This window comes from Tachysurus vachellii, chromosome 6, assembly GCF_030014155.1.
Source record: "Tachysurus vachellii isolate PV-2020 chromosome 6, HZAU_Pvac_v1, whole genome shotgun sequence".
NCBI classification, from domain to species: Eukaryota; Metazoa; Chordata; class Actinopteri; order Siluriformes; family Bagridae; genus Tachysurus; species Tachysurus vachellii.
The window spans coordinates 5,961,260-5,988,974 of NC_083465.1; the positions used below are offsets into that span (position 1 = coordinate 5,961,260).

Here is a 27,715-nt window from a genome sequence, read left to right on the forward strand (position 1 = left end):
AGGGAAGTGCATCACACCCACGCACACATGTGCACACATGCACACACACAAACACACGAGGATGATTAAAGATAGAAGCATTTTGTGGTCACCAAGTTTCCAAATCTACTAATTGGACATCATTTCCATTCTAACAAACCTATTTGAATGTCACATGATGTTTGCCAGACTGGAATGTTTTATAGTTAGGTTTTATAGTCTGATGAGTCAAAAATACAGCCTTTTTGGCAACAAATGATGAAGGCAAGCTTGCCATAAAAGAAGGATCGTTGCACAAAAAACATCCTGCTGTATTATGTCAAAAAAATGGCTCACTGACCACAGAATCAAGCTTTAGTCATGGCCATGCCAGTGCCCTGAAACCCATAAACAAATCCTGTTGGGTGAGCATAGCCTTTTTTCCATAAGGGTGCTGATAATTCTGGAGCTGACTGTATATTTACCAAAAACATTACATGAGACTTTGATATTAATTTAATTCCTATATTCATATGTTGGCCATTTACTCAATGTTATGTCAATATATTAATATGCACATATTTAACCATTGTAGACTTTACTGTACTTTTATCCAAGAATCATTTACATTTACGCTTGCAGCAAAATGCTTGCAAATTCAGTGTCAATATTTGCATATTATAAGGTTAATTTCCAGCAGAGAGGAGGCTGTAAGGATTATTATGGGATATCATTTTAATAAGTTACATTTCATTTGAACTATGAATTTTATGCTACTATGTTTGATGTTTTATCCTGTGTATATTACAAGCTTTTTTTCTTTTATCAGATTTCATGTTCTTGTTCTGCTTGTACAACTAACATGCATTTTTGGTCCTTATCAAATACTGACATTTGTGACGGAGCCTTGTCTTGTTTCTACTTGCCTTGAACTGGATAACAAAAAACTAGCACTTCTAACAAACTGTGGAAAATGTCTGTCATGAAAGGAAAACTGGAAACGTGAAACCCTGGTCCAACAGATGACCTCACAGAGTCACCAATATTTTAAGGATAAGAGTGAACAGATGGTACAGGAACACATGTCGCGTTCAGCATTTGTAGAGATAAAAATCACATGACTTATCGTCTAAAAAAACTCATGTGTTCTCAAGTCTGCCAGATCCCGAATGCATGAGCAAATTCATCACCTTGTATAGTAGAAGCATGCAAAGATCCCAAAATATGAAATTATTGATTTAATGCTGCTGATTAATTAGAATGCAAGCATGAGTATGATTTATACATTCGTTCATTCATCTTCTGTGAGCTCTGGTCAGGATTTGCAATTCAAAGGTCCATCTGGGGAATACTGATCACGAGGTTGGGATACACCCTTGATCTATGTCTATGACAGAGCACCACCCCCACCCCCACAGAAGAGCTTAATAATTTACCTGAACAAAGACACCTGAGCAAATCATAAAACTAACTCCTGTGCCACAGGAACTGAAATATATTAATACATGTAAACACGTGTAAAATGCAGAGTTCAATGAAAGCTTTATGAGATGGAAGCTAATAGAAGATGTGCTGAAAATCTGATTGGCATGTTTTGTTTTTTTTTTATATCAGAAATGTAATTAATCGCAGATTATTGGTGCCCCCAATTCTGTTACTGATGAAAGACATGTTTTAGACCGGATCAAAAGTGCGTGAGGAGCAACGCGCGCACAGAGCGCAAAATCTGCGCGTGCGCGCTAATCACGCACCGTCCCGCAAGACCACGCACACTCAGAGCGATGGCGCTAGAACACCACGGGTTCTGTTCCATAGTAAATATAGTCTGTCTGTATCCAGGGAGCGATGACGCGCTATCATACCACAAGCTCTCGCGCAACAGCCCAGTCTTATCTCTCCGTCTGCGCGTTTCCACATCATTAATGTACCGAGATCGATCCGGATAAAATCTTTTACCGTCCGAAGAAGGGCGCGGTTTTTGACAGAGTTGCCTTTATAGTAATGACTAGCGGCACGAGGCTCTCGGTTGTTCCAGCCGAAATCTGCTCAGCGGTAAGTCTCCGTCTTGTCCTGTCGGGGGAGCCAGACGCATTCGGATTTTTATTTCTCCCCACACGGCGTTTGCTTTGGGTTTTTTAATGACTGTCAGTGAGAGAGAGATCATTTACGAGTGTCCACGAACAGATCATCTCCTAAAGCTCATAACGTGTTTCTTACCGCGATTTCACCTACTTGGAGAGCAAAGATGGTGAGAGCAGAAAACGCGCATGGACACGTGTTGTTATTTATCAGGATGTATAGTGTTTACTGAGATCGGTCTCTTTTCTTATCCATTGTTCCCACAGAGCTCAGGATCCGGGAACGCTTCTCTGCGTTGCTCAATGTCTTCATCGGCTGATTTCTCGGATGAGGACGAATGTAGTGTGAGGTCGGGGTGTGTGTCGCCGGCACCCGGAGATACACTTCCGTGGAATTTACCCCGGCACGAGCGCTCCAAGCGCAAAATACACGGCGGCTCGGTGCTGGATCCGGCCGAGAGAGCTGTGCTCAGGATCGCAGGTTAGAGCTACAGGCTGCTTTAGATGCTTCCAGACATTTCACAGCTTGCTGCGTAATTACATCCAGGGGTGGTGTAGGCCTGTGTCTGTAAATATAACCCCGTCCATCTTATTGTTGGCGTGTGCCAAGGTAACGCTCTTTAGGCTATATACTAGGTTGTTGTTTACAGGATGTAAGATTTGTTTATATTGATGTATTGATTTAATTTAATGCTTCTCGATCCAATGATGACCAGAATTTGCTAAGACTTTATTGGCTGCATGGTATTGTTTGTTTATTTTTTTTTATTAGTAACAAAAGAGTTTAAAAAAACGTGAATATTTATCACGTTTGTGTGGATAGTAGGATAATTGCAGCCATCGCGACTTGTCCTTGTTTAACCTGAAAGACCATGATGATGTTTATCGTCGACATCTTGATCCTTCTCCTGTTACATCAAAGATATGATACAGAGTATTGGAAATATGATATCATGACTTAACATAGACCCTTTTATACTTAATAAAAACCATAACATTATCCTATGTTAGGAGGGAATAAAGATGCATAGCTTATTTTATTAATTATCATAAGTGTTTTATAGGTCAATGTTAATTAGTGGTTTATTTATTTGTTTTTTTTAGGAGTGAACAATTCTTGTAATCTTGTTAATATCTTAATAATAGCCGGAATGTAAAATCCAAAAAGCTATTAAAAGACTAGTGTTGAATATTTATATATTATATATTTGGGTCCAGCTGGACCTGTAAGAACACCGTGGTTTTGTTATGTTGTGCAGGCAGAGATGTAAAAGATCCTTTAATAAGCCATCATTCTTTAGTGTTTTGTGTTGCGCTACCTGTAAACGTCACACAGTTCATTCCGTGCGAGGAGTGAAACACGGCTAGCAGCGGGACCATGAAGAGCTCGGCTTTCCTCCCAGACACGTGTGTTGGCGGCAGTCTCATACACACACGCACAACGATTAACACAAAACGCACGTCTTCTTTTAAGTGTTTGCTTCAATGTGGAAGTCACCTAGGCCTAGTTTGTTACTATCCTACCTTGCAGAATGCCATAGCAAAATAAAACACAGTATTATGCGGTGTATTGTGCAATGAAGCAAGGCGATGTTGATCATGAAGCTCTGCGTTGATGTGTCATGGTGTGGGATGCGATCATGGGGATATCACGCGTCGTCATTGCACTGTATCCGTGTTTCTGCTGTGGCTCGTTTACGACACTGCTTTCATCAATATGGCTAATGTAAATATTGCTATTGCAAGCTTTAGCAGACGCCTGTATTCTCTTCTAATTATTGTAAAATAATTTAACAGGTTTAGCCAGGACTACACACGAGAGCTTAAATACATCTTAATATGTTATTAAGCTATTTTGGTACATTACATTAGACATGGGGCGTAGTATAGGATGGAGCGCGCGCCGCTGTGATTTGTCTCCTGACGCCTGAGAGGAAGTGGCTCTGATTGGACGGTTAATGGACATGGTGGGCCGGACAATCAATTGGGGCGTCGCCTTCAGTGGGACAGCGGCTCGCTTCGGGTCCCTGGCCGCAGTCGCTCCATTATACCTCCATCAGCCGGGTAATGGCTCATTACACCCCGGGGCCGTGTGTGCTCGCCACTGAGACTGACTTTCTCCAAGCTTACGAGGACGTTCTCGAGAAATACAAAGGTATCATTTGGTTTTGTATTTTTGAACGAGTTTGTGTGCTGAGGGTCGCCCATAAGCACCTAAAAAGAAGCTAGTCCCAGTCTGACTGTTACAGCGTCGCGTTTTAGACTCTAGAAAGGAATTTCGTTTGACATTAAGTCTTAAACTGATATGAAAATGTTATAATGTTATTTGTGTACATTTTTTGTAAGAATAAGCAAAACCCCAGAAAGTTCCAGTTAGCAGTAGCTTTTCTGTTTAACCGTCATTTTTAAACGCGACCGTTATTTTGTAGGACGCTCGTGAGGTGAATAGGGGAGGAGGGGGGGGTGCGCTAGTGTTAAAAAATAAATTCTGCTAGACTTAAGTAATGGGTATTTTCCTTCTCATAATAAATGCACATTGTTGCTGTTTAGGACGTTAAAGTGAACAATGCCTTCATGTGCTGTAATTTCTTTAATGAAAATGCAGTGGGTGGTTTAAGACCTGCACTCAGGATCAGGTGGATTGATGGCTTTTTGATAAGATGTGGCCTTGATTGGTATTTTATTGACTGACGCCCCCACTAAATATTATTGTTTCTTCTATAGTGTTCAGCTTATTTGTTGTCCAAAAGCAAATAAGGTTTTGTACAGATTTCTCCATTGCATGACATCAGCTGTCACATCCATCACATCAGCTCTGGATTATTCACCTTCTGTAGACATGCGCTCGAGAGGAAACACTATTTTAGTCCACTGTGAATCATAGAAGATACAGACTGCAAGCGCTTCTGTGTGCCTCGTATCCGCCGAGTAAAATTACTTCATTTTTTTTTTTTTTTTCTTTTCTAAGGTGCAATAGTTATTTTTTCGCTTTCGTTATTTGGACACAAAACCTGGAAGATATGTCGAACGACGTGGCAGGTGCAAAGATATTACGTTTCTGAGAAAACCTGAAAGACTTCCTGTCCAGAGTGCTTCTTTGTGTTTGTTTGTACCTCCTGTCAATCAATTTATAGGCACATTATTCTAACGACCAAGTAGATCCCTGGATTGGGGCTTTGTGAACATGTGTGAGAATGAAGGGAAATTTAATTCAAAAGTTAAAAGTCTCCTAAATTGGTCTTGTTTTCAAATGGACCTTTAAGGGTTACTGACATACGACCTTGTGAAGTCATGAGGCAGCATGAGTACTGATGTCCAGCACTGGGATTTTCTTTAATCAGCTGACTATTATAAGTAATTATAACTATCAGCTGTGGTGAGGCTTAATTGTGCTGCAGGGCCTGCTGGTGTCACTCGATTTAGGAAATTGTGATCTTTGTTGTCTAGGGCATATTAACAATTTAGAAAAAAAAAAAAATCACACAGCTCATAATTATGCTTTGTAGACCTTACTTTGAGAACCATGGATCTAGTGTTAATAAGAAAGCCAAATAAGCTTTTAAGGCTTTTGTCATCAGGATGTGCATTGTATCAGTTAGCACATTATTATATCTCCTTCACTCAAGACATTGACACAGTTCAGCTCTAAATCAGTCAAGCTTTTTGCTTGAAGAACCCGTTTGTCACCTAGGAATGCTGCTCTTGGGCCAGTCCAGTATCAGATGTGGCTCAAAGCTGGTATCACAATAACATGGTTTTGTACATATTTCATAATCTGTCTGTAGACATTCACTGATTTATATGTTTTCTGCAGGCTCTGGGAAAAAAGGATTGTTCATAAATAAGTCACTTTGTTTTCATGTAATAATAACTCCTTTTAGCCCGCAGTGAGAAAATAAACGCTGTTTTATTTATAAGTCTTGAGACATAGAGTGCTGATTTCTTTTCTCGTGACTCTCATTGCTAGTTTAGATACAAAAGAAATGAGAATAAAATAATATTTAAGTAAGGAAGGAAACTGTTATGTGCTGTAATAGGAAAATTAATAAACCCTTCCTCTTCATATTGGGTGACATCACTCCATCCTGTAGTTGATTGTTTTCTAACAGCAGCACATCCTGAAGTTTTTCCTACCAGCTGTAAACAGTCTGTCACTTACAAGTCACAAAACCCCCCCCCCATATACATAGTTACAGATCTTTTAGAAATTCTAATTAAAGCATGCACCATAAAATCCCCATGTAAAATATCTTACACTATTGAAATTTTGAATGAAATGCAACAATCACATTAATATAAACCTGTGATTTGCTTAGGCGCATGAATTATTGTCAGAGCTGTGCTGATATAGGAAATGCATCATCATCTGACGAATCAGGATTGAGAAGTGTCCCCTGAGGTATAAATTGTCTTAACCCCTAACTCTGTCTACATGTTCTTTAGTTATTTATTTATTTATTGTTGTTGACCTGCTATAAAATATCAGCCAGATCAATGAAAGTAATATTGAACATGCATAGTAACACACAGTATTAAAACGTATTCATCACTGTCAGAGCTGTGCACTTTCCATCTGAGACACTGTTAAGTCACATGACAGAGCATTGGCCTTCATTAGACTGGAAACAATGATTCACATACGAGTTCGTCTCACTACAATACCAAGAGTGACATCCTTAGAACTCAGAAAATGGTGTCCTCACAAATGTATAAGTGTTTTGATTATGTGTTTGGAGTTAAAGGCACTTTTATGTGTTTGATGTGTGCTCAAGTGCTATAGGTGTAGTACTCTGGAGACACACTTTTAAGAACATAATCATCTTTTTGCCATATATCCCAATCTGTTTCACTGATTAATTACTTCAGTATCTTGTAAGGATTATTCAGTAAGTGTAATGAAAAGATTAGGACAGGCTAGTAGTTGGTATGGCCTCTTCAACTGGACCTCGGAGCTGAAGAGGTTAAAAGTCCAGAATCCCAAGCACAAAGGCACTGATGGAAGAAATATCCAGTACTGAAGAGAAATACTTTAACAGTGGTGCAGCTGTTCTTCAGATAAAAGAGTCTCAGATTTGTTGTTTAGATTTTTTCCCATGCTTCTAAAAGCCTGCTCTCTTTACATACTTTACTGTATGTAGGATCCTTTTTTTATGTTCTAATGGATCTCCTTTTTCTTTTTCATGACACTAAGAATGTTGGACATCCTACCTACGTAATTAGGTGTTTAGGTAATTGCACCCAAGCAAAACAATAATACACATATGTTTGTTTCAGCTCTTTTAAAAGTGCTAATCCTGCACGCACAAACTAGTCATTTTACAACAGAGCTGTAAATGCAAAATGACTGCTGTGCGTTCTCCGGCCACGCACAATGGACATCGCTTAGGATGAGGATTGTGGATCTATTGGACCTCACCGCTCTGACAAAGCCAATTGACATGTGAAGAGGATGAATTACATACGTCTTTTGTGGCTTTATAAACAGCAGAACCTTGCTCTCTTTGTTTTTTTTTTTTTTTTTTTTTTTTTTTTTTTTTTTTTTTTTTTAATCCAATTGATTGTGTCTTTTATGACATTCCAAGGCTTCTTTTGTGATCAACAGCACAGAGACTGCAGTCACAGTGCTGGTGTCTGTAACGAACCATTTCACTGGGACCGATTCAGGATTTGAGAGCCAGATAATTAGTTTCTTAATGTAAACTTAATAATAAACAAAGATTCATTTTTTTTACTGACTCTTTGTTCAGCTGTAGTTAATTTGAACTTTACTATCAGTAGCAGTGTGAAATATGTTATGATAAATATAGATGATGTACTATCTGTATTCATCATGGTCAGATGTTCTGTTTGCCAAGACCATCTGTATTTGTGTAGCACCTCGAACAACATTGTGACACAGCAGCTTCACAGAAATCAGGATGCTGATTTATATGTATATCCTTCAATGAAAATAAAAAACCTTACAGAGACAACATGAAAACGAAACTTTGATAGGAACCAGCCTCAAGAAAACCCAATGTCTTCTGGGTAGCACCAGATAGCATGATTATTAATCATTTCCTGAATGATTCCAATTACCTGAAATGCATAGTATTTTCTGTATGTCTCATTTTGCATACTTGTCATTATTTACTGTCCTGTTTGTGAAGCTATGTGTGTTCCACTGAGTAAAAATCAGTCTGTTTTCAAGAAGGCATATTAATGGAAAAATTTGGACATTTTCAATGCTAGACTGAATAGCTACTATAACACAGCATGTCACAAAACAACTAAAATAGCACGTAGACTCTTATCTGAAATGTGGCTTGTGTGAATGTAATGTGAAGCAACAATTCAAAATGAGCGTTATCTGGATTGGTTTTGTTTTATTTATTTAATTTTATTTATTTAATTTTATTTATTTGTTTATTATTTATTTATTTATTTATTTTACGCAGTCAGGATAATTATACATTTTAACCATTTGTAATTACTTTTAGAATTTTTTTATTTTCTGTAAAGAAATAAAAATGAATTGAATTTATTTGAATCATAACCATTTGTGGCTGTAGTTGCATATAAAATCTATTTTTATAGTTAGTGATATTTATATCAGTTAGTTTAAAAAAAAAAGAGGACATGACACACAGGGCATCACAGCTACTATTTTGGGATCCTTTTGTAGAAGTGAAGGAAAAAGTGTTGTTCAGTATGAACGTATTGTACATAAGAGTCCTGGGACAAATCTTTTTGATTACAGCTGCAAACTTGTAAGATTAGCTCATGTTCAGTTTTGTCAATGCAATGTTCTGTGCATGATTCAGTGCAATGCATTACAGGACTGTTGACGGAGGAAGTACGGTGTGATCTTAAACTAGTATTGCTTTCGGTATAGGGCCAGGTTCTCTCTCTACTTATGTACATATTTAATGCCACAAAAGCATGAGAAGTTTACTGTCATGGCACAAAGTATGCTGGTGTCATCCCTGTGACATTTTGAATAACTTGTCTGTAAAAGCTGGCAGACATTCAGCACAATTACTATGACTACACGAGTATCGGACCAGTATCAGGTATCAGCCGATACTCTGTGCTCCCATATGAGCATTGTATCTTGTGCAGACTGGGAATAGTGGTTAGGCAGAGTAGAGCGAGTGTTTGCTCGTTGACTCAGCAGTGTAAACGTTTGAACTAACCTCCAGATATAGTCGCTAGTACACGGAATGTGTAATGTCGACCACAGGTCAGAGATACCGAGACAAGTTATGGGTCCGTGAAGTGCAACGCCTGACTAGATTTCTGCAGTCACATGGCAACTTGCTTTCTATCTGTGTTCTAGGAATTTCAACTGTTTTTGTGCTGTTGATTAGTTGCTAAGTGCCAGCTTCATTTGATCAGCTGGTTGTTTTCTTATTTGTTTGCTGTTATTTTCAGTGTTCCTGAGAGCCTTCAGGGCTAATGATTATGATATTGAGGAGTGTATTAAGTACATCTTGTTCTGTCTAATTTTTAGTTTTAAACCCAGATTAATGAAAGCATGAATTGACCTTTTCCTTGTCTCCAACCAAATACTTCCTCCTAAACATGCTAATGTTATTAATGGTAAATGAAATCTTGTGGGAACCAGTAAGCATGGATTATGTTATACAGGCTTGCTATGCATAAATACTTTCTAAATCTTATTTTCCAATGCAGTGGTGTTTTTTTTGTTTGTTTTTTGTTCTTTGTCTTGACTGAATCACTTTTCTGCCATAGGAACATATCTACACCTGTCTGTATCTGTCTTTTCATGCTATTAATCATGCCCAGGGTGTGGTCTAATCAATTCCAAACAAAACGTTGTGCTATAGTCAGATTTATACCACATTGCTGTTAAATTCTCAAATCTGCTCAGATGATGTGCGAGTTCAGTTCCTATAACAGCATGACTTTAAATGTAATTCTGGATTTCTGACCTGGTATATTTGCTATAATTTCTATAAAAAACAGCTCAATCACAGACACTTGTATGGTGATGATCTTCTGATGTTAAGAATCAGTGGATTAAAAATATTTTGATATTTAGCCAAGGAAAAAAAAGTATAATTATTGATATAATGAATCCTTTATGCACAGAGTCTCTGGTGTCATTGAATGTTCAGTGAAGATTTTCCATCCAGTAACATACGCTACATTATACTTTAATAAAAAATTCAAGTATAGCTCTACTAAAAATATAATAACATTATAATGGTTAAAAATGTCATTCTTTGACAATTGAAATGCTTAATTTGTAAAAGCACTGTGATATAAGACGAATAAAACAGTGTACGGTTGTAGGAAAACACCATAGCATGTGAATTATTTCCCTTCATTTATTGCATATCACGATTCATGCCATGCATTATATATTTAACGTTAACCCAAGAATATGAATATTTGTGACCGTTGGTGAAGTCTGACTTCAGTGGCTTCTTCATTCAGCATTTTGGATATGACATGCATGACAGAAAATACCATTTCCATTAGATCTTTGTCAATAAAAAAAAACAAAACAATACCATTCTTGTCATTCAAACACAAAGAGTGTGTTTCTGCACAGTCACTATCTTTGTGCTGTTCCTCTGCAGAGCCCCACCCTCACCTCCTCTGCATCCTTTTACCCCTCCTCCACACACACACACACACACACACACACTGACTCTGGTTCAAACTGTTAGCACAAACAGCCAGCAGCCTGTCTGACACATTTATGTCTATGCTAGCAACAAAGGACTTTGTGTCCAATTTAACAAAATTGAGTATGGGCCATGTTTATGTATTTGTTGCATTATATAGCAGAGGTTGTGCATCATATAGCTAAGGTTGTGTGGGGAGAAGAAAGGAAAGTCACCAGGGTGTGGCAGTGGATATGTATCAAGTCCTCTGAGATGATTAGATTAAATCTGTGTTGCTTCTGATTTAAGATTTAAATAGATTCAATACTAATTAAAAGCATGATTTTGTATAGAGTGTAAGTGTTTATTTCTCAGCTGTGTACAGTGCTGGGACATGGTGAAGTGAGAGACAGACAGTGAGAAAGGGAGCTACTCACACAAATCTTACTGCCAGACTGTCTCAAAATCACTGTACACAGATTAGCACACCATGGCTTTCACAGCAGTAGAGGAAGAAGTCCGCACGTTATAATAAACAGGTTTTCCATATTTATCCTAAACACCTTTGTACAATTATTTTGAGCTTGTTAAAGATGATTGTTCACTATTTAGATTCCAGCACTGCCACATCACACCTGTTACTGTCTGTGTTCCTCATGTACTCTTTGTGTCTGTATAGGGTTACTTCAGGTTCTCTGCTTTTCTCCATCCTTGTAGAAACTTGTGTGGAGGTGAAATGGCTATTTGAAATCTTCCATGTGTGTGAGTCTGTAATGATCTGGTGGCCCACCGAGGGTGTGTCTCCATCTTATCCCTAGTATTCATTTTCCTGATCCTTTAGGCAATAATAAGGGGTGAAGTGTCAAACCAAATCGGACATTGTTATAGGTCATTCGTAGGTGAAACCTTTGGCCTATCCAGTGTCTTGATATAGAACTGCCCTTTTTTCAAATCAAGAAGCTGTGATTCCTCAGATATGCAGCAGTACTGATGTCATTTTTCAAGTGCTATCCAGCAGCTGTGTATAGCATGACATCATCTCTCCAACTGGAAATGCTATCAGCAAACGGCAGATAGATCCGTTTTATTTCAATAATTCATCCAAGAACATGTGACGGCGCCTACAATGCGATGTCCTGGGTTTTTTTAGTTTGACTTTTTTTTTTTTGCATTTCAGCAAAGGAAAATATGTTGTACACTGACCAGGTCGTGATTTTGAGATTCATCTGGCTTGTTGTCAAGCTTAAATCCCTTTTGCAAATCTCAGCTGCAAGCGATTACTCACGGAAAACAGTTGCAACACGACTGGAATTTTCTGACTAATGCCTCAGATGAGCATGCTTCAGACTGTGCTTTAACGTACGACAGCAATGTAGTGCACGTGTAAATATCAGTGTCTTTAACATGTATGTTATGTTCTGTGTGAGTGTGTATTGGAGGGTGTGTAAATGTACTGGCTGGTAGTCATGGTGACTCGGCCAAGTGTGCAAGCCACTCCCTGCTCTGGACAGCTCAGCTTTGTCTGGATGAGGTCATGTGGTTGCACATAGGGCCCCTCCCCTCCACCCTCACGAATTCCAGCTATTGGCTGACTCAACAGAGCTTCCTCTATTTAATAAACGGAGGATGCTGAGAAACACACCCACTGGGACACATTCACATTGCTGCCAGACCCTGTCTAAGCCTTGAAAGCTTAAAAACAATAGAATCTCAATGACATTTCTGAACCATAATCCTACAGCATGTGAAACAAAAAGACACCTGACCGATAGAACGTAATTTTTTTCCCCAAACAGGATTGTTGCCAGTGTTGCATGTGTTTTCTTTTGTGGTGTCACGGTTCTGCATAGAAAGAGGAGCCCTCATATTATATCATGATTTTAAGGGTCAGGAATTCACTCAATGATTCAGTGGGCAGTGACAGTGGTTCAGTGGGCTCATGAGTAACATGTATTGTAAAACACTGGCTGCAAATTTTACTGACAGCAGAGCTGAAGGTTTCAGGTCAAGGACACAACCTTTGCAGTTTGGCAGTGCTGGATTTCAAACACACAGCCGTCTGATCAGCGCCTTAAGCATTTGGATATTTTAATATATAAAAGGTATTTTTTTTATAGTCAGTGTATCAGGATATGGTGACACATGTTGATAAGCACTGTAGAACAAATTGTGCAAGTGTCTGGAATTGTACTGGAGATATCGGATAAAGATGATCAGAAGCATTTTGTGTTAATGTGAGGTGATGCTTCTCTTTAAAGAGACAAGTGGATACAAAGCATAGCCTCTGTCTTTTCCTTTGTCACCCGTTTGTATTTAGATTTATCAGTTCTACTGGATTACGAGAAGTGGTTGTACACTAAAAGCTAAGTAAAAAAATCAATACACATCAGTGGTCAGACCACACCCTGCCTTAGAGCTGTGTATCAGGCATAGGCCATTAGTGCACGATTATCTCCTGAATCATGTTTAAAAATGGCGAGTAGGCCTCAGAAGCATCCTGGAGCTTATTACTTTGTCTCCTTGTGTTTTTTTGACTGTGTGTTTCTGACATGCTGTCTGGGGTCAAGGTTCTGATGCAATATGCTGATGCAGCCTCTGGCCTTTCAGCTGCTGCCTGGCTGACTTTAGCGGGTGGCCGTGAAGTCCTATTAAACAGCTCTCGCTTCCTCTAGGACAGGAGACGATGTTTGAAATGATGCATAAGGGCACTGCATTTCATAAAGATCCCTGATGTGTAAGATCATTTGCTGGCTGCTGCTTTGAATTTAAGTGAATTAAATTTCCAAATAAAAACTACTGATTGGAAATACATTTAGAATCAGTAAATGCATAGACACCCGCTTCTAATCATAAGGGATACATAGATACAAGTGTGATTGCATGTGTTTTGGTATCCATCACTACAGATACTGAAACTACAAAGAGAATTTTTTTAAAGGGAAGCAAATACACCATCAAGATTTTAGCTGAACATGAGTCATGCTATTAAATATTATGCTTAGTGTTGTGGTTGGACGATGTCCTAGTAGATACAGACAGTACACGACTTGTGAGGGCTGCAGGGCCAAATCAGTGACTGGACCTACAGGAAGATGTTTCAGTAAGTGACGTCTGGCAGTGATGGTTTTGCTGACCGCAGTAAAGATCTGTCTCATGCACATATTTTCGAGGCTAGCCTTACCGCTGTCTCTGTAGTGAGGCATGAGAGGAATGTCTTTTACAGTTCTGGTTCGTCTGTCTGTCTTTTCTTTTGTCTTACATGTCACCTTGTCTAGTATCACATGTACCACACTTCAACAAATAATTACAGCCAAGTAACAACCAGAAAAAGTTACCTTTTTCAGTAGCATTTTAGAAACATGTAATGTAATATTTTATTATTACTTCAGGGGAAAATATAAAAAGATCTCTTTTGAAATGATTTCTAAGAATGTCTATAGAACATTTTTATTTGAACATCTTCAGGATGTTTGCTGTTCTGCAGCAGCTCCACCTTTGAGGAGTTACACCTTTGGCTAAAGGATACAATCGTCTTTATGTCTAGCTTTATTTTTGGTTAGGCAGGTGAAGGAAGCAGCTTCAGCAGCAGTGACTGAACCATGCTCCCTGCATGAGAACTCCAGTTTTTTTCTTAGATTCTGTACAACTTGCTTCTGTAGCTTTCATATGCATGACTCTGAGTTTGCTCTATTAATAAAAAAGTTCTCCCTGTTGACTGAAGGACATTTTCTATTTGCAAAGGGTTTCAGAGATTCATTACTTTGCCAAGCTCATGCTCTTCGATTGGTCACAAAAACAAACTTACCTTGTGCATAAAACAGGACAGATAAGTGCAGATAATAACTTCACACTTCTTCTGAATATTCATAGTCTATGCTCACTGTCCACTTTATTTGTACATCTGTCCACTTTTTTTGCACATCTGATCATTTATACAGTTATCCAATCAACCAATCATTTGTTTGAGAGAAACATCAAAATTAAGAAGTGTGATTTCTGTGACATTTCTCAGGCCGTGGTTGCTGGATGGATTATTTCAGAAAGTGACTCGTAATCAGTGCTTTACAACTGTAGTGAGCAGAAAAGCATCTTAACATGCACAAAACTTCAAACCTTGAGGAGAATGAGCTACAACAGCAGAAGAGCACATTATGATACACTTCTATCTGCCGAGGAAAGGGAATGTTAGCCCATCATGGGCACAAACTCATTGAAACTGGACAAAAAAATCTAGTATTCACCTGTCCAGTGTCAGTGAGACTGTAGATTTAAATATTTGGAATGAAATACCTGAAATCCCTTTGTCTTCATCGGAATATTAAAGACATTATTTTGTTATTTTTTTATATAAAAAACTATATTTTTTATAATTTATTTTGCTGTAAAATCAAATTATATGCTGTTAACAGATAAAAGTCTGATCCTCTGCAAATTAATGAGCACAACATGTATTGTAAAGAATATTCCTTTCAGTAATTCACAGTGAAAACCCCATGTACCCCATGTTTGTGTACATGACACAAACCCTGGAGTGCATGCTGTACATCTGGAATGATGCCACTGTACTGGCATAGTTATTTTGCAGTGGGCCTGACACGAGACCCTCGATGCAGTCCAGAAGCTAATTATAGTTGAACATTACCCCATTAAGCAACACCAACTGCCTCTCCAAATCAGTGGCTGTCTCTGTGCCCCATTATAACATTGCACTCCTCTACTGGCTGCAGGCTAGCCAGAGGTAGACCGATTTCACTAGTGTACAAACAGATTTCACTAGTGTCAGCCACACAGTAATCTGAAGCCACACTGGCTCCTGGCACAACACAACTGGAACGCTGAAGATTGGGAAAAGACGTGGCAGTGTTCTTCTAATCATCAACTGTCATCAGCTAGATGTTTCTGCCAACAGAACTGCTGCTTTTTGTTTCTGTCCAATCAGTGAGAACTGTAGACAGTGTTGTATGTGGAGAATCCCCGGAGATCGGCAGTTTCTAAAATACTCAAACCAGCAACCAAATATTGCTCAAAGTCCCTGAGATTTCCTGTTGTGATGTTTGATATGAACATTAACAGAAGCTCTTGAACTGTAGCTGCATGATTTTATGCATTGCGCTCCTGCCACTTGATTAGCTAACTGGGAATGATCAGGTGCAGAGATGTTTCCAGAGAATTAGAACATTTTGGATAAATGTTCAGAAATTATGGATATATTTGTATATAGTCAAATGCACATATGGTGCACTTATTTTATTTCAGCAGTCATTGTTATCCTATTGTTATAACTTTCATGTCACACATTAAAATTTTCAAAATGCTTTTAAACCGTCTTTTGGCACTTGACATAACAGAGCTGGACGGACCAGTCAGGCTCCAACAGATACTGCAGCAAGCATCTTGGAGGAGCAACAGATTGTGTGTCACTGGAAACTCATTAACTCATTCACTCCACTAGTTTTTCTTCTTGAGACTCTTCTCTTTTTTTTTTTCTTTTCTTTTCTTTTCTTTTTTTCTTTAAAGTAGAGGTCAAACTCATAGCATTCGGAATCAAGTGTGTGCTAAAAATGTAAAGTATCATTTGACTTTGTATTTTTATGAGGTTTTACTTGGGTAGAAATAGCTTTGTGTGTAATTTGGTTATTTGTCAGCATCATGGTTTTTCTTCTTTTTTTTTTCTACCATGAGTGAAATCATAAACACCTGGGAAGTTTCCCTTTTCTTTAAGTGTGTGCTTGTGTATATGTATATGTACTGTGATATATATATATATATATATATATATATATATATATATATATATATATATATATATATATATATATATATATATATATATATATATAAAGAAGAAATGAAGAGGAATGAAAACTGAAAGCAGTTTGTTTCACCCCAAACTATATACATTGTGTTAATGTGGTGTTGCTCCTTCTGAGGAACTGATGGATGCACTGGTTGACCAGATGAGACAGAATTAAAGAATTGCAGAATTAAAGAATAGGGGTATACAGCATCCTGGGAGCCAAACTGGCTTTCTTAATTATATAATATTATCCAAACTGCCTTAATACTACCACCATCATGGTTCTTTCTTATATTTCACATAATTCTGTTGCTGTTGGCTCAGCAGCAACAGAATTATTTGTGGAGGAAACCATTCCAAAACATGATTGCATTAGCGCTTTCTTTTGTAGGGAAACTGATTGAGAATAGAGGAAGTTCTCATCAGAGCTGTGGCTTGGTTCCATGTGTTATATAACAGCCAAATTTCAAGTTGTTAGGATTGATTTTATTCCTCTGGATTAGATTGTACATGTAGACTTAATTTTTTGATATGTAATTGGATAGCAACCTTATTTCCATTCAAGTCAAGGACCGTCACCTATAGTGTACATAAATACATATTTAATACCCTGAACCTAATTCATGTAACCTTATATTGGATTAATGCAATTATGAATGTTTTTTCAAGACTGTCTAAAGCTAAAATGTTAAGCCAATGTGATCACCAGGTTCAGTTGCCTTTGTTTTAATCCCAATTTTTGGCAACACAAATTTCAACTTTGTCCAGTCCACAGGGAGGCTTACTCGAACGCAACGTTCCCACCTGTTGGACATAATCTGAACTACACTTGAGAACATACTTCTTCTTCTTCTTCTTCTTCTTCTTCTTCTTCATGATGATAATAATAATATTTATTGTTGTTCAATTGTAAAATATGACACATTTTGACAGATATATTCAAAGAGTCCTCATTTGGAAAAACCAATTAGTTTGTTAGATTGCAATATGATGGCGCAACAACTCTGCTCTTCTGTTCTAAAAACCAAGCATGTGTTGGCTCCAAGTAAACACCGGGTCAAGAGATAAGAGCAGAGTGTTTATGAATTTATTGGATATAATTTGTTTATGCTTACTGTCTATTTAGGCCAATCAGCTTTATCAGTATCTAATCTCCTATAACCACAGGCTAACATGTTTACTCTTGTATAGTTTTTTTTAATTTTTTTAAAACAAGCTTTTAGGTGCTAGCAAATAAACTACAGCACAGGTTTCAGAGGTTATGATTTAAGATGGAAACATGCTAGAGCTGTACGAACTCTCTTGTGTTTTAGTCCTCAAGGGGGCAGAATTCTCTTAAGATTTGTCATTTCTTTAGTCTTGGAAGCCCTTATTAGAAATAATCATGTGTCTATACAGTCCCCAGGCTGTAGTTATTTAAATGTAAATTTCAGTAGGTTTTGCTATCATTCTGAGCACATAGCTAGTAACGGTATATTTTAGATTTGATGCAGTAGCCACACAGAATTAACCTCATTTTACTTAAATGAAATGATCCAGAAATTGTTATAGTATCGGGTAATGCATATAATCATTAGTTTTCCACACAGGCCTCTGCAATAACATTACAAAAGGAAGAAATATGTCAGTGAGGCATGAAGGTTTTATTATTTTATTATCATGACCTGACTTCTAATCACTGATGTCTAATCACGATCCTTTCGGTTTCCCTAATCACTAAATCACAAACTTGGTTCAACTTGTCACTTTGGTTCCTGTCACATTACTCAGACTCATCATTTAATGCTTACACACCTTGTGTTAACTATTCTTTAGCTCTGGACTTCTCCCAGGCTCGAGAACAGTTTCACATTTCACAAAAAAAATTCAATGTATCAAAAGTCAGTCCTCCTTTTGACCAGTTTTTGAAAGGTCTACAATGGATCAGGCAGCAGGTCACGCTCAAGCCTTTCACACCCTCCTTTACCAAAGAGTAAACATTCCCCATGCGGTGGAGCCGCTCACACGTTCACTCTGCGTCAGTCACACAGTCATTCATTCAGTGACGCTGGAAAACCTGACTGAACCCGTTCTGCACTGAGTGTGTTGGAAGACTGCGAGAGAAGGAGGGAGGATTTACTTCCTTAGAGGCGTTTAAGGCACATTAGGAGTCCCTCGCTCAGCCACACACGTTCCCCACTGCAGGAATATGAGACATGCATGGAGTTTTGAGAGTGGCCGAGTCGCCTGGCAGCATGCTGAACCTTATGAAGAGCGACAAGGAGATCAAGGCTCACCTGGTGATGCTCATGTGCTGCATGGGTCAGTAGCTCTTCTCCACTTCCTGCTTTACGCAGCCTCTTAGGAGCCTGCTGATTAGCCAGCGACTTCTTTCTTTCACTTTGTGGAATGAGTTTGGGGAAAATGGGAAAGGTTGTGTTTGTCTGTGATTAATGAGTCAAAAGTCCACGATGCCTTTTACTGCAAAACACAGCTGTTTTCTTTTTCAGATGGTAAAATTGTCAAGAATTAGATCAAATTTTGTTGCCTGAAGAAGCGTGTCATTTATGTCACCTGAGCTTATGTGCTTAGACTGAAGGAATGCAGTTGTCATTGTGTTGCTGTTTTTTTTCCCCTCTAAGAGCACATGGAGGTTCTGTTCAAACAGTGAATGAAAGATGATTATGATAATGATAATGCTGAGGATGAATAAATAAGTAATTAAATCAGGATGAGGCAGTATACAGATCACATCTGTGTTTGTGTTGGCAAAATGTAGTTAATGTCATCGTTATCTAAGGCTGTGATTTAATACACTAGTCCAAATATTTTCAGTGATCACTCTTTGCAATTCTTATGTATAATATGTATGAATATAATATATGAAATGGGGGGAAACAGAAATTTCAATCAAATTAAGAAATTTCAATCGAATTTGAAATTTCAATCAAATTAAGGCTGTTTGTGCTAAATTATGATTTATTTTAAGCACAAAGCTCTTTACAAGATAAATAAAAACAAATAAGAGTTGGATTAGAGGTGCATAGCTGTGATCAGTCAGGTAACAGGACATGTTGCTGTTGCTGAGTGTTAATGTCATAAGCATCCTAAAACCATGCCCAAAGATGGTGTTATAGCCCAATATCTATTTTAAATTAAAGGGAGCTCAGGCTATTTCATTTCATAAGTCTGCATGTTTTTATTCTTATAGATTATTTTACACCTGTCTTGGTTTTATATAATGAGTCACTGCACAGGAAGAGCAGTTGATCGTGTACCTAAATCAACTCCTGAGAGAGTTTAGCCGTCTAAACTGATGACTCGAGGTTATGATATTTAAACAAGTTGTTATTATAGTCATGTTGGGCTTTGGAACCCATCACCAGATTGCACTATTGAAAAAGTTTCAAACTTTCCAAACAATGTGCATCACTACTCACCAATGTAATGATGAATCTTAAAGATTAAGATAATATTAAAGAAGTATTTATATTCTGATGAACTGTACAACACTGGCAATATGACCAATGCACCGATTAGTACTTGTAACTAATGCACTCTTGTACTATTAGTACATATGTATCTTCAGAATAAAAAGGCACACACTTGCTTCTGCATGTGAGGCATAAGGCCTGGGTGTGGGATAGACTGTCGCTGTGGTTACAGGAAAAAGAAAATACTGTGGTCAGGAGCAGTACGTAATGGAGCCAGTGAATCATGGAGATGCAGACTTTTTTTTTTTTATATATATATATATATAAATATAGCTTGCTATAATTATGCTTTCTTTTAGGAAATGTGAATCACACAGCAGGGAAAGTGCACCCGGGTTTTGTTAAGAAACACAACTTGTATATCATCTGCATTGAACACAATTACAGTCATCGTACAGGATGATGTTTTCAGAAAATATTGCCATCATTATGATACTATAAATGAGGGCTCCATGACTGGTGTTAATGCTGGAGGTCATGTGCTGGGATGCCATGCAGAACGGGGAATTCCAGTATATGGGATATCTTTGGATTTGTAGTGTTTATTCTAGGTTATGTGCTAATTCCTGTTTGAACATGAAATGAAATAAGCCTGAAATAAATATGTACAGATATTCATATGTTCTCACTTCAAGCCAACTCTAACATTAAGCTGATTGATTTTTTTTTTTTTTTTTTTTTTAAACAGATGAAAGAGACAGAGTTCAGAAAAAGACATTTACGAAATGGATCAACCAGCATCTCCTCAAGGTAGGTCTTTACCTTTTGTGTTTTATGTGTAGTTGAAAATGTAGGATTGGATAAAAGAGGAAATGTTAATGTTTTGAAAATCCAGTGTCTATCAAAAAAACCTGCTGACTTGATTAGACTCTTGAATTATTGCAGTCACCTATTAAAAGCTGAAGAAATTTTAGTATGTAAATCATCAAGAAAGTCATGTTGCTATTTTAAAATGTGCTCCCTGCTGTCCTCTACTGCTCTTGTTCCTCAAGTAGCCACTCGTGTGACATAGTTGTAGTGTTACACACTTTCACAGGGGAAGCTGACGAGGTCATGTTAAAGAGAATATTGAATTGGGGAGAAGAGAAAGAATTACATAGTGTTTTGTGGTCCTCAATAACCGCTAAATTAATTTGCTTTCAGTAACTGATTTATTCTGTTCAGATTTGTAAAGAATCTGGATCTTATCCCTGACCATTTCAGAGCCCCATGCGCAATGGCAATTTAGAGTAGGCTATGTAGAGATCTAGGTTTTTGGCAGCTGGTAGAATAACCCACACAGAAGAAAGGAAGGAAGGAAGTCCTAATAATCACAGATAACATACTGGTATTATTTTCATGATAATCCAAAAAGGTCATGACTTGGATAACCTTCCCAGCTGCACCTAATCTCAGTCCTCTGGAATATTTCACACACATAATTCTTGAGATTGCTACTGGTAAAATGAAACCATATTAGATTCTTGCACAAGACACAAGTGTAAATAAATACAACTTTCTTGGTTAGTTGGAAAGGTGTGGTTCATGGTGAAAGACACTTTAAGCTGGTTTGCCAGCATTTGTTCTGCATGAGGCCCAATTATCTGCTGGGCTCAAGCATGTACTGACACCGACTGATTACTTTACAGATTCCTCCTAAACAAAAGAACAAGCGGTGACTTGTTGGACATCCTCCAGTATTAACAATTATACTTAAATTTTCAATGATGTACAGTGGCAAGTTTTTTTCTGCAAATGTTACAGATGAAATATATAATGCTGTGCAATCTAAAGTCATGAAAAATGATGAATGAAAGAATGAAATTATCATTTCACCAAACCGGATTTTCAAGATGGTGTCGTCTTCAAAAGATCAGAGCAGGAACAGGAAGACAGGTCATTTAGTGGAACTGACAGTCGAAGGGCCAGAGATGGCTTAGGCTGATATAAGAAAGAAATCTGTTCATATACAGCTGATACAAAAGTCAGCTCTTTGTTAGAGAAAAATCATAGTGTGAGTGTAGTAGAGGAATATCTTTTTGAGGAAAAAAAGGATGTTTGGTTTACATGCAAGCAAGTGTGTTTTTTTTTTTTTTTTAAAAAAACCGTGGATGATTTCAGAGAGTTATGTGGTTGATCTGATGAAAATCAACGCAAGCGTGAATGTGCAAAACAAACATTGTTTTTTGCTAAACGTGCTAAATACATTTAGTGCTGACACTTTTATTATTAAGTTTTAATTGGTAAAACTTACTTTGAGCATGATACCCACAACACTCTTGCATGCTGAAGAGTCTTTTATAGGTAGCATAAACATTTTACGCAATACATTTAACTTAACACCTAACTAATGTTCTGTAAATCAGCTGAACTGTGCATTTTTCTATCAGAAATATGACTGCTAATAGTTTACAGAACAGTTTACAGTGATGCCTCTGATATACGAATTTTTTGAGATACTAGCTGTGATTCGACCGAATTTTTGGCTTGAGATACGAGCAAATTTTTGAGATACGAGCATCCTAGCTGCTGCCGCCAAAAAAAGATCCCCAACAACCACGTGCACTCTGTTTCCCCCGCCTCAGCTTCCTGCGTCTCACTCGGTTAAAGCCGCCTTCCCACTGCACACGACAAACAACGGCCGATAAACTGGAAGTCATTCATTTCCTATGGAGAGTCGCAAAGGGGCTGCGTGAGGTGCCGACCATCTGCCGACCAAAAAATTTTACTTGTGCGACTACACCGCATCTGATATGCCGACTGGCCAGGTTTTTATTAAAACTACCGGCAGATGTTAGTGTGGAAAGAGTGACAAAAAAGGCAAAAACAAGTGAAGAGAAAAGCGATGACGAAAATTAATCAAAATTAATGTAAAGAAAACAGAAAATTAATGTAGCAATTAAGTTCAGTTAAGTTAAGAGAATTTCAGTTCTGTCAGGACCACTTTGTGAAAAGAGAATGTATTAGATGATATGCATACAGTTAGTGTTGGCGGTATGGTTCTGTTCTGGACAAAAATCCATGCGCCCGTCCGTGCATATGCGTGGTCATACGACGTGGCCTGAGAGAACTAACGCGATGCTTGATTTAAGTTTGTTAATTTTAGTGAAGTTTAGTTAAGTTCCATTTAAGTGTAAAGTAGCATTAAGAGTGTGCAGTAGCGAGTAAGTGAACGAAAGCGAAAGTGTACGTACGAGACAAAATTCCTCCTGTTTACTCCTCCCTCAACCTCCGTGCACATCTTCCGTAAAGTAAGATAGTTAAAATATTTATACAATATAAATATTTTGTCAATATTTGTCATTTATAAATACAGGTACTGTACATTTTTCATATTCAAAAGACATAAACAAAACAACTGGAGTGGAATTTTGCGAGCTGGAACGGATTAATGGGATTTCAATTCATTTAAATGGGGAAAATTGTTTTGAGATACGAGCAATTTGAGATACGAGCAAAGACACGGAACGAATTAAACTCGTATCTCGAGGCATCACTGTACTTTACGCTTATATTCCTTCAGGTTTTAGGTGTCGAATCATTGTGTAATTAGCCACGAAACTGCACTTGAATAGAAATGTGGTTTAACCGGATGTCAGCCTCACAGGTGGAATCCAGCCGCGGTGACAATATTCACGATAACAGAAATGTGCCTTATATATAGATATAATCAGTTAAAATCACTGTGCTAATCCGTTATACAAGGCAGTAGGGCTGAAACGATTCCTTGAGTAACTCGATTACAAAAATTATTCAAGGCAAATTCCTCTGCCTCAAAGCCTCGTTTATTTAATTCATTTTAAAGCTCACATCACGTTTTTGTGCAATTATTTTGTGTGCGTGTGTGTGTGACAACACGCTTACGTCAAAGCGGAAGGAGACGCGAGAAGTTAGCGGTCTTTTGATTTGAGGCCGCGGGCGCGTGCGAGCTGCAAAATGGAAGGGCACGATGTCAATGACAATGAGCAGAAACAAACAGGAGAAAACGACAGAAAATGTCCAAGGGAAACATTGCTTCAAAGCGCAGGGCAAGCCTCAGTTCTGAGCATGTTGATATGTTTACCTTTCTTCCTTGCAATCACATGCTCCTTTAAAGACTTTAAAAGCGCACACACGTTGAGAGAGACTTTTATATTCTGATTAATATATATATATATATATATATATATATATATATATATATATATATATATATATATATATATATATATATATATATATGCTTAAAGCACTCGGTGTGAAACCATGCATGGACTCTAGGTCAAAGTTCCTGTCCATGTTTTTGCCTCTTAATTACCACAAAGCTTTCCAAGAAGACAGTAAAGGCTTATGTTATGCCTGAGCTGTAGATTCAGAATCTTTTAGTTCTGAAAGTTAAGTTGCATGACTTAAAGGCAGTATTTTTATATTAAATTATTGTTATTGTTATTATTATTATTATTATTATTATTATTTTAATGTATGCCTTAGTTTTGATACTTTAAAAAGGTAATTTGAAAGTAATTAATTTTTTTGTTTTTGCATCTCAGAAAAGGGTTAATTTAAAACCCAGAATGTACGGCACTTCAATGTACTTAATTCTTCTCAGTCAACTTTGTCATTGTTCACAGTACAAATACAGACAGAGAAACAATGGGTATATAAATGTTTATTTTTGATAGAGAATATTGTTTTATGCATTGCATACTATGCATTTAAATAATAAAAGTTTATTTCAGTCAGTCAGGACCACTTTGTCAAATGAGGATTTATTAGATGATATGCATACAGTTAGTGTTGGCGGTATGGTTCTGTTCTGGGCAAAAATCCACGCGCCCATCCGTGCGTATGCATGGAAAGAGCGGGGAGAGCAGCAACTAGAAAATAGAATAGACCCCCATATAACAGCAGAATCATTAATCATGCATAGTTTTAAATATGCTCACTTAAATATTTTTGATTAAATAAATAAATAGAAAGAGGGAGAGAGAAGAAATCTGGTAACGTAAACTGGTACACGAACAACGGGTTCCGGCTAGATGGAGTCGGGGTTGGAGGAGGGAGTTTAAATCGCGGCAGCAGAGATGCACTAGAAAATGGCTCAATGAATTGGAATTTAAAGGGTCGGATAATATGGATGTCGTAACCGGATTGGTGCGTGTCATGAACAGCTGATTATCAGCTGATGCAGCTTGACGACGTGGCCTGCCTGAACTAACGCGATGCTTGATTTTTCTAAAAAAAGGAAACCAATTAGTTGTTCATTTTAAGAGACCCGTCTTATTTTCTCTTGTATATTTAATATTGCTCTTTAATTAAGCAAAAATTCATTTTATCCGATTACTCGATTAAATTTTCGGTAGAATACTCGATTACTAAAATATTTGATAGCTACATCCCTACAAGGCAGCAGTTATATAAATCTTTGTCTGGGTTTTTATTTGTGTGTAAGATCCATGTACATCTCCACTGAGAGCAAGAGAGGTTGTATATCATTCTGTCCTTTCTAAACAAAGCACATAAAAGTAACAATTAGGAACAAAGGAAATGTATGTTGTGGGGAATCGGTGGCTGTGGTGATGTGATAGATACTCTGGCTACGCTGGCTGTGAATGAATATGTAAATGTGTGAGGACCCGGCGTTCCCATTAGGCTCCACACAAGAACAAAGATGCAGCATGGTTGTAGCTGATCTCTACTGGATGCATGAGGTTTAACATAACATACAGAGCAGAGGGCAGGAGACTCAGACCCGAAGGTCCTCTGAGCTATTTTGGCTGCACAGTTGTGAGTGTAAGGAATTAGGAGAGAGGGTCCGGGTAAAAGTGGGTCAATGAGGCAGCAGGCTGGCATTTGGGACAGACCTTGTGCTTGGGCATCTTGTGAACTCTTTTATGAAGAAATGATAAGATTTCTGTCATGGATATGAGTGAATAAGTGAACAGTGCTATATTAGTTATGTATATGCAAAGGCCCATTATATTGCAGCTAACATAACAAATACAATGCATAATTTTATAAATGTTATTTCCATGACACTATATATGGGGAATGTTTATAACACTATGTGCTTTAATGATTGTAGCTTGTGTAACTGAACATCTTGGAAAATGATTAGTAATTATTAAGAAATGTATGATTCCATTCAGAAGTAATGGCAGAACTTAGTATTAATAGATAGATAGTTAGATAATAATCACAGTTGTTTTGGGAAATGTTTTTGTTAATTTATGATTCAACAAAAAACAAAACTGTGCCTCGAATAGTCCATGATTTTCTTTGTATACCTTCTTTCATTACATCAATACTATTAATTATGTACTTAGTTTTCCGAACTAGATGCAAAAAAATGTAATCATGAATGTGGCCTTCAGTGGAAAAGTGTGTGGTTGGGTAAAATGTCTGTATAATGAATGGTCCTACCCTGCAAATTTACATCTAAGGATACTCTCTTATAAAACCTCAATCGAGAAGCTTCAGTTAGTGTGTCATGAACTGCCCTAATTTTATATATACAAACTTTTCTGTAATACAAATGTAATCTTTTTTTTTTTTTTTGAAACGCACAAATGATTTGAAAGAAAGCAGACCAAAATAAATCCATAAAGCACAAGAAATAAGACTAGGCAAACAAAACACGTGTAAAATGTTCTTTCTCTTGTTCAATTCTTTTGTGACCAGGTACGAAAGCACGTTAACGACCTGTATGAGGATTTGCGAGATGGACATAACCTGATCTCACTTTTGGAGGTCCTGTCTGGTGACAAATTGGTGAGTTGAGCTCTTTAACTCACATACAGCAGTATTTTCCTGATATCAGCTTTGTTGTATGTCTTGGTGTATTTGAGCTACTGTATTCATGTTTGTTCGCACTTTCTTGTGGTAACCTCACAATGTTCTAAGGGCCAGCACAGTACCTTTTGTAGTCACAGCAGTCCACATGTCTTGTGTGTAAACAGATAAAGCCTGTAAAACTTACAGCACTTATAACTAGCTCTAATCTTTTCCTTATACTAATGTGACTGCTGCATGAACGTATGTTTGGTGGATCTAACATCGCTGTGCATTATCTCACACCATTCCCTTACAGACCGCTCATTAAACAAGATTGTAACACGTGTAGTTGGAGAATGTACGTTATTGAGCTTATCTGCAGATTGTATTCACATAGTTTACTAGCTTGTGTAAACATAACTCTGTTGATTGGGCTATTGGCTTAAAGATGTAGAATGATTGCATGTGTTAAAATACACCAAAAACATTTTAAGGGTAACCCGGTTTATATATTACACAGTTTTTCTGTACAGCCTCGACATTTTGTAATAGGACAGCTGTTATATGTTAGCCTAGAAAGGAACATTTTACTCGCACTCCAGGTATTCTCAATATGTCAGTCCTCTGTTTCTTACTTCTATATCCATTACTGCAGTCAGTCCACTTACATTAAGAAACAATACAGTGATGATAATCTGCAAAGTCTTGCAGGTGCTGTAATTCCGATAAAGTTATCATGAATCATTAATCTAATCATTGTTGGCCAGTAGGTGAAATGGGCAGAGAGCGTCTTTAATTAACCTTTGCTAAATATAACCTGGAACATTATTAGAAACTGCATTAATATAAAGTTAGCCAACGCGTCTGTGAATTTTCACCCAAGATGCTCTCATAGTCTGTAGCGGTAGAAAGATTGAAAATGTTACCAGTATTATAATCTAATCTAAATATATATCACATTTTTGTTCAGTATACAGCATGGCCAAATGTCCTCTTTTTGTTTTTCCTCCATTAGAGAAATAGATCCCAAACAAGCCGCACACCCTAGCTGCCTAGCTTGCT

At 37.6% G+C, this 27,715-nt stretch overlaps 1 protein-coding gene across 10 annotated transcripts in view; it reads left to right on the forward strand.

The window, feature by feature from the left end:
• dst (dystonin) overlaps nt 1-27,715 on the forward strand; it is a 116,752-nt gene that overhangs the window by 6,408 nt on the left and 82,629 nt on the right. For 7 of the 10 annotated variants that reach the window (XM_060871887.1, XM_060871875.1, XM_060871878.1 and 4 more), the window contains exons 4-6: nt 2,304-2,517; nt 20,610-20,671; nt 26,561-26,650. In XM_060871887.1, coding sequence (XP_060727870.1) covers nt 2,304-2,517; nt 20,610-20,671; nt 26,561-26,650 — 366 coding nt within the window. Of the gene's footprint in view, nt 1-2,057; nt 2,207-2,303; nt 2,518-4,062; nt 4,192-18,611; nt 18,750-20,609; nt 20,672-26,560; nt 26,651-27,715 lie in introns of those variants that run through there. The other 3 variants (XM_060871881.1, XM_060871883.1, XM_060871882.1) reach the window with 3 other exon arrangements.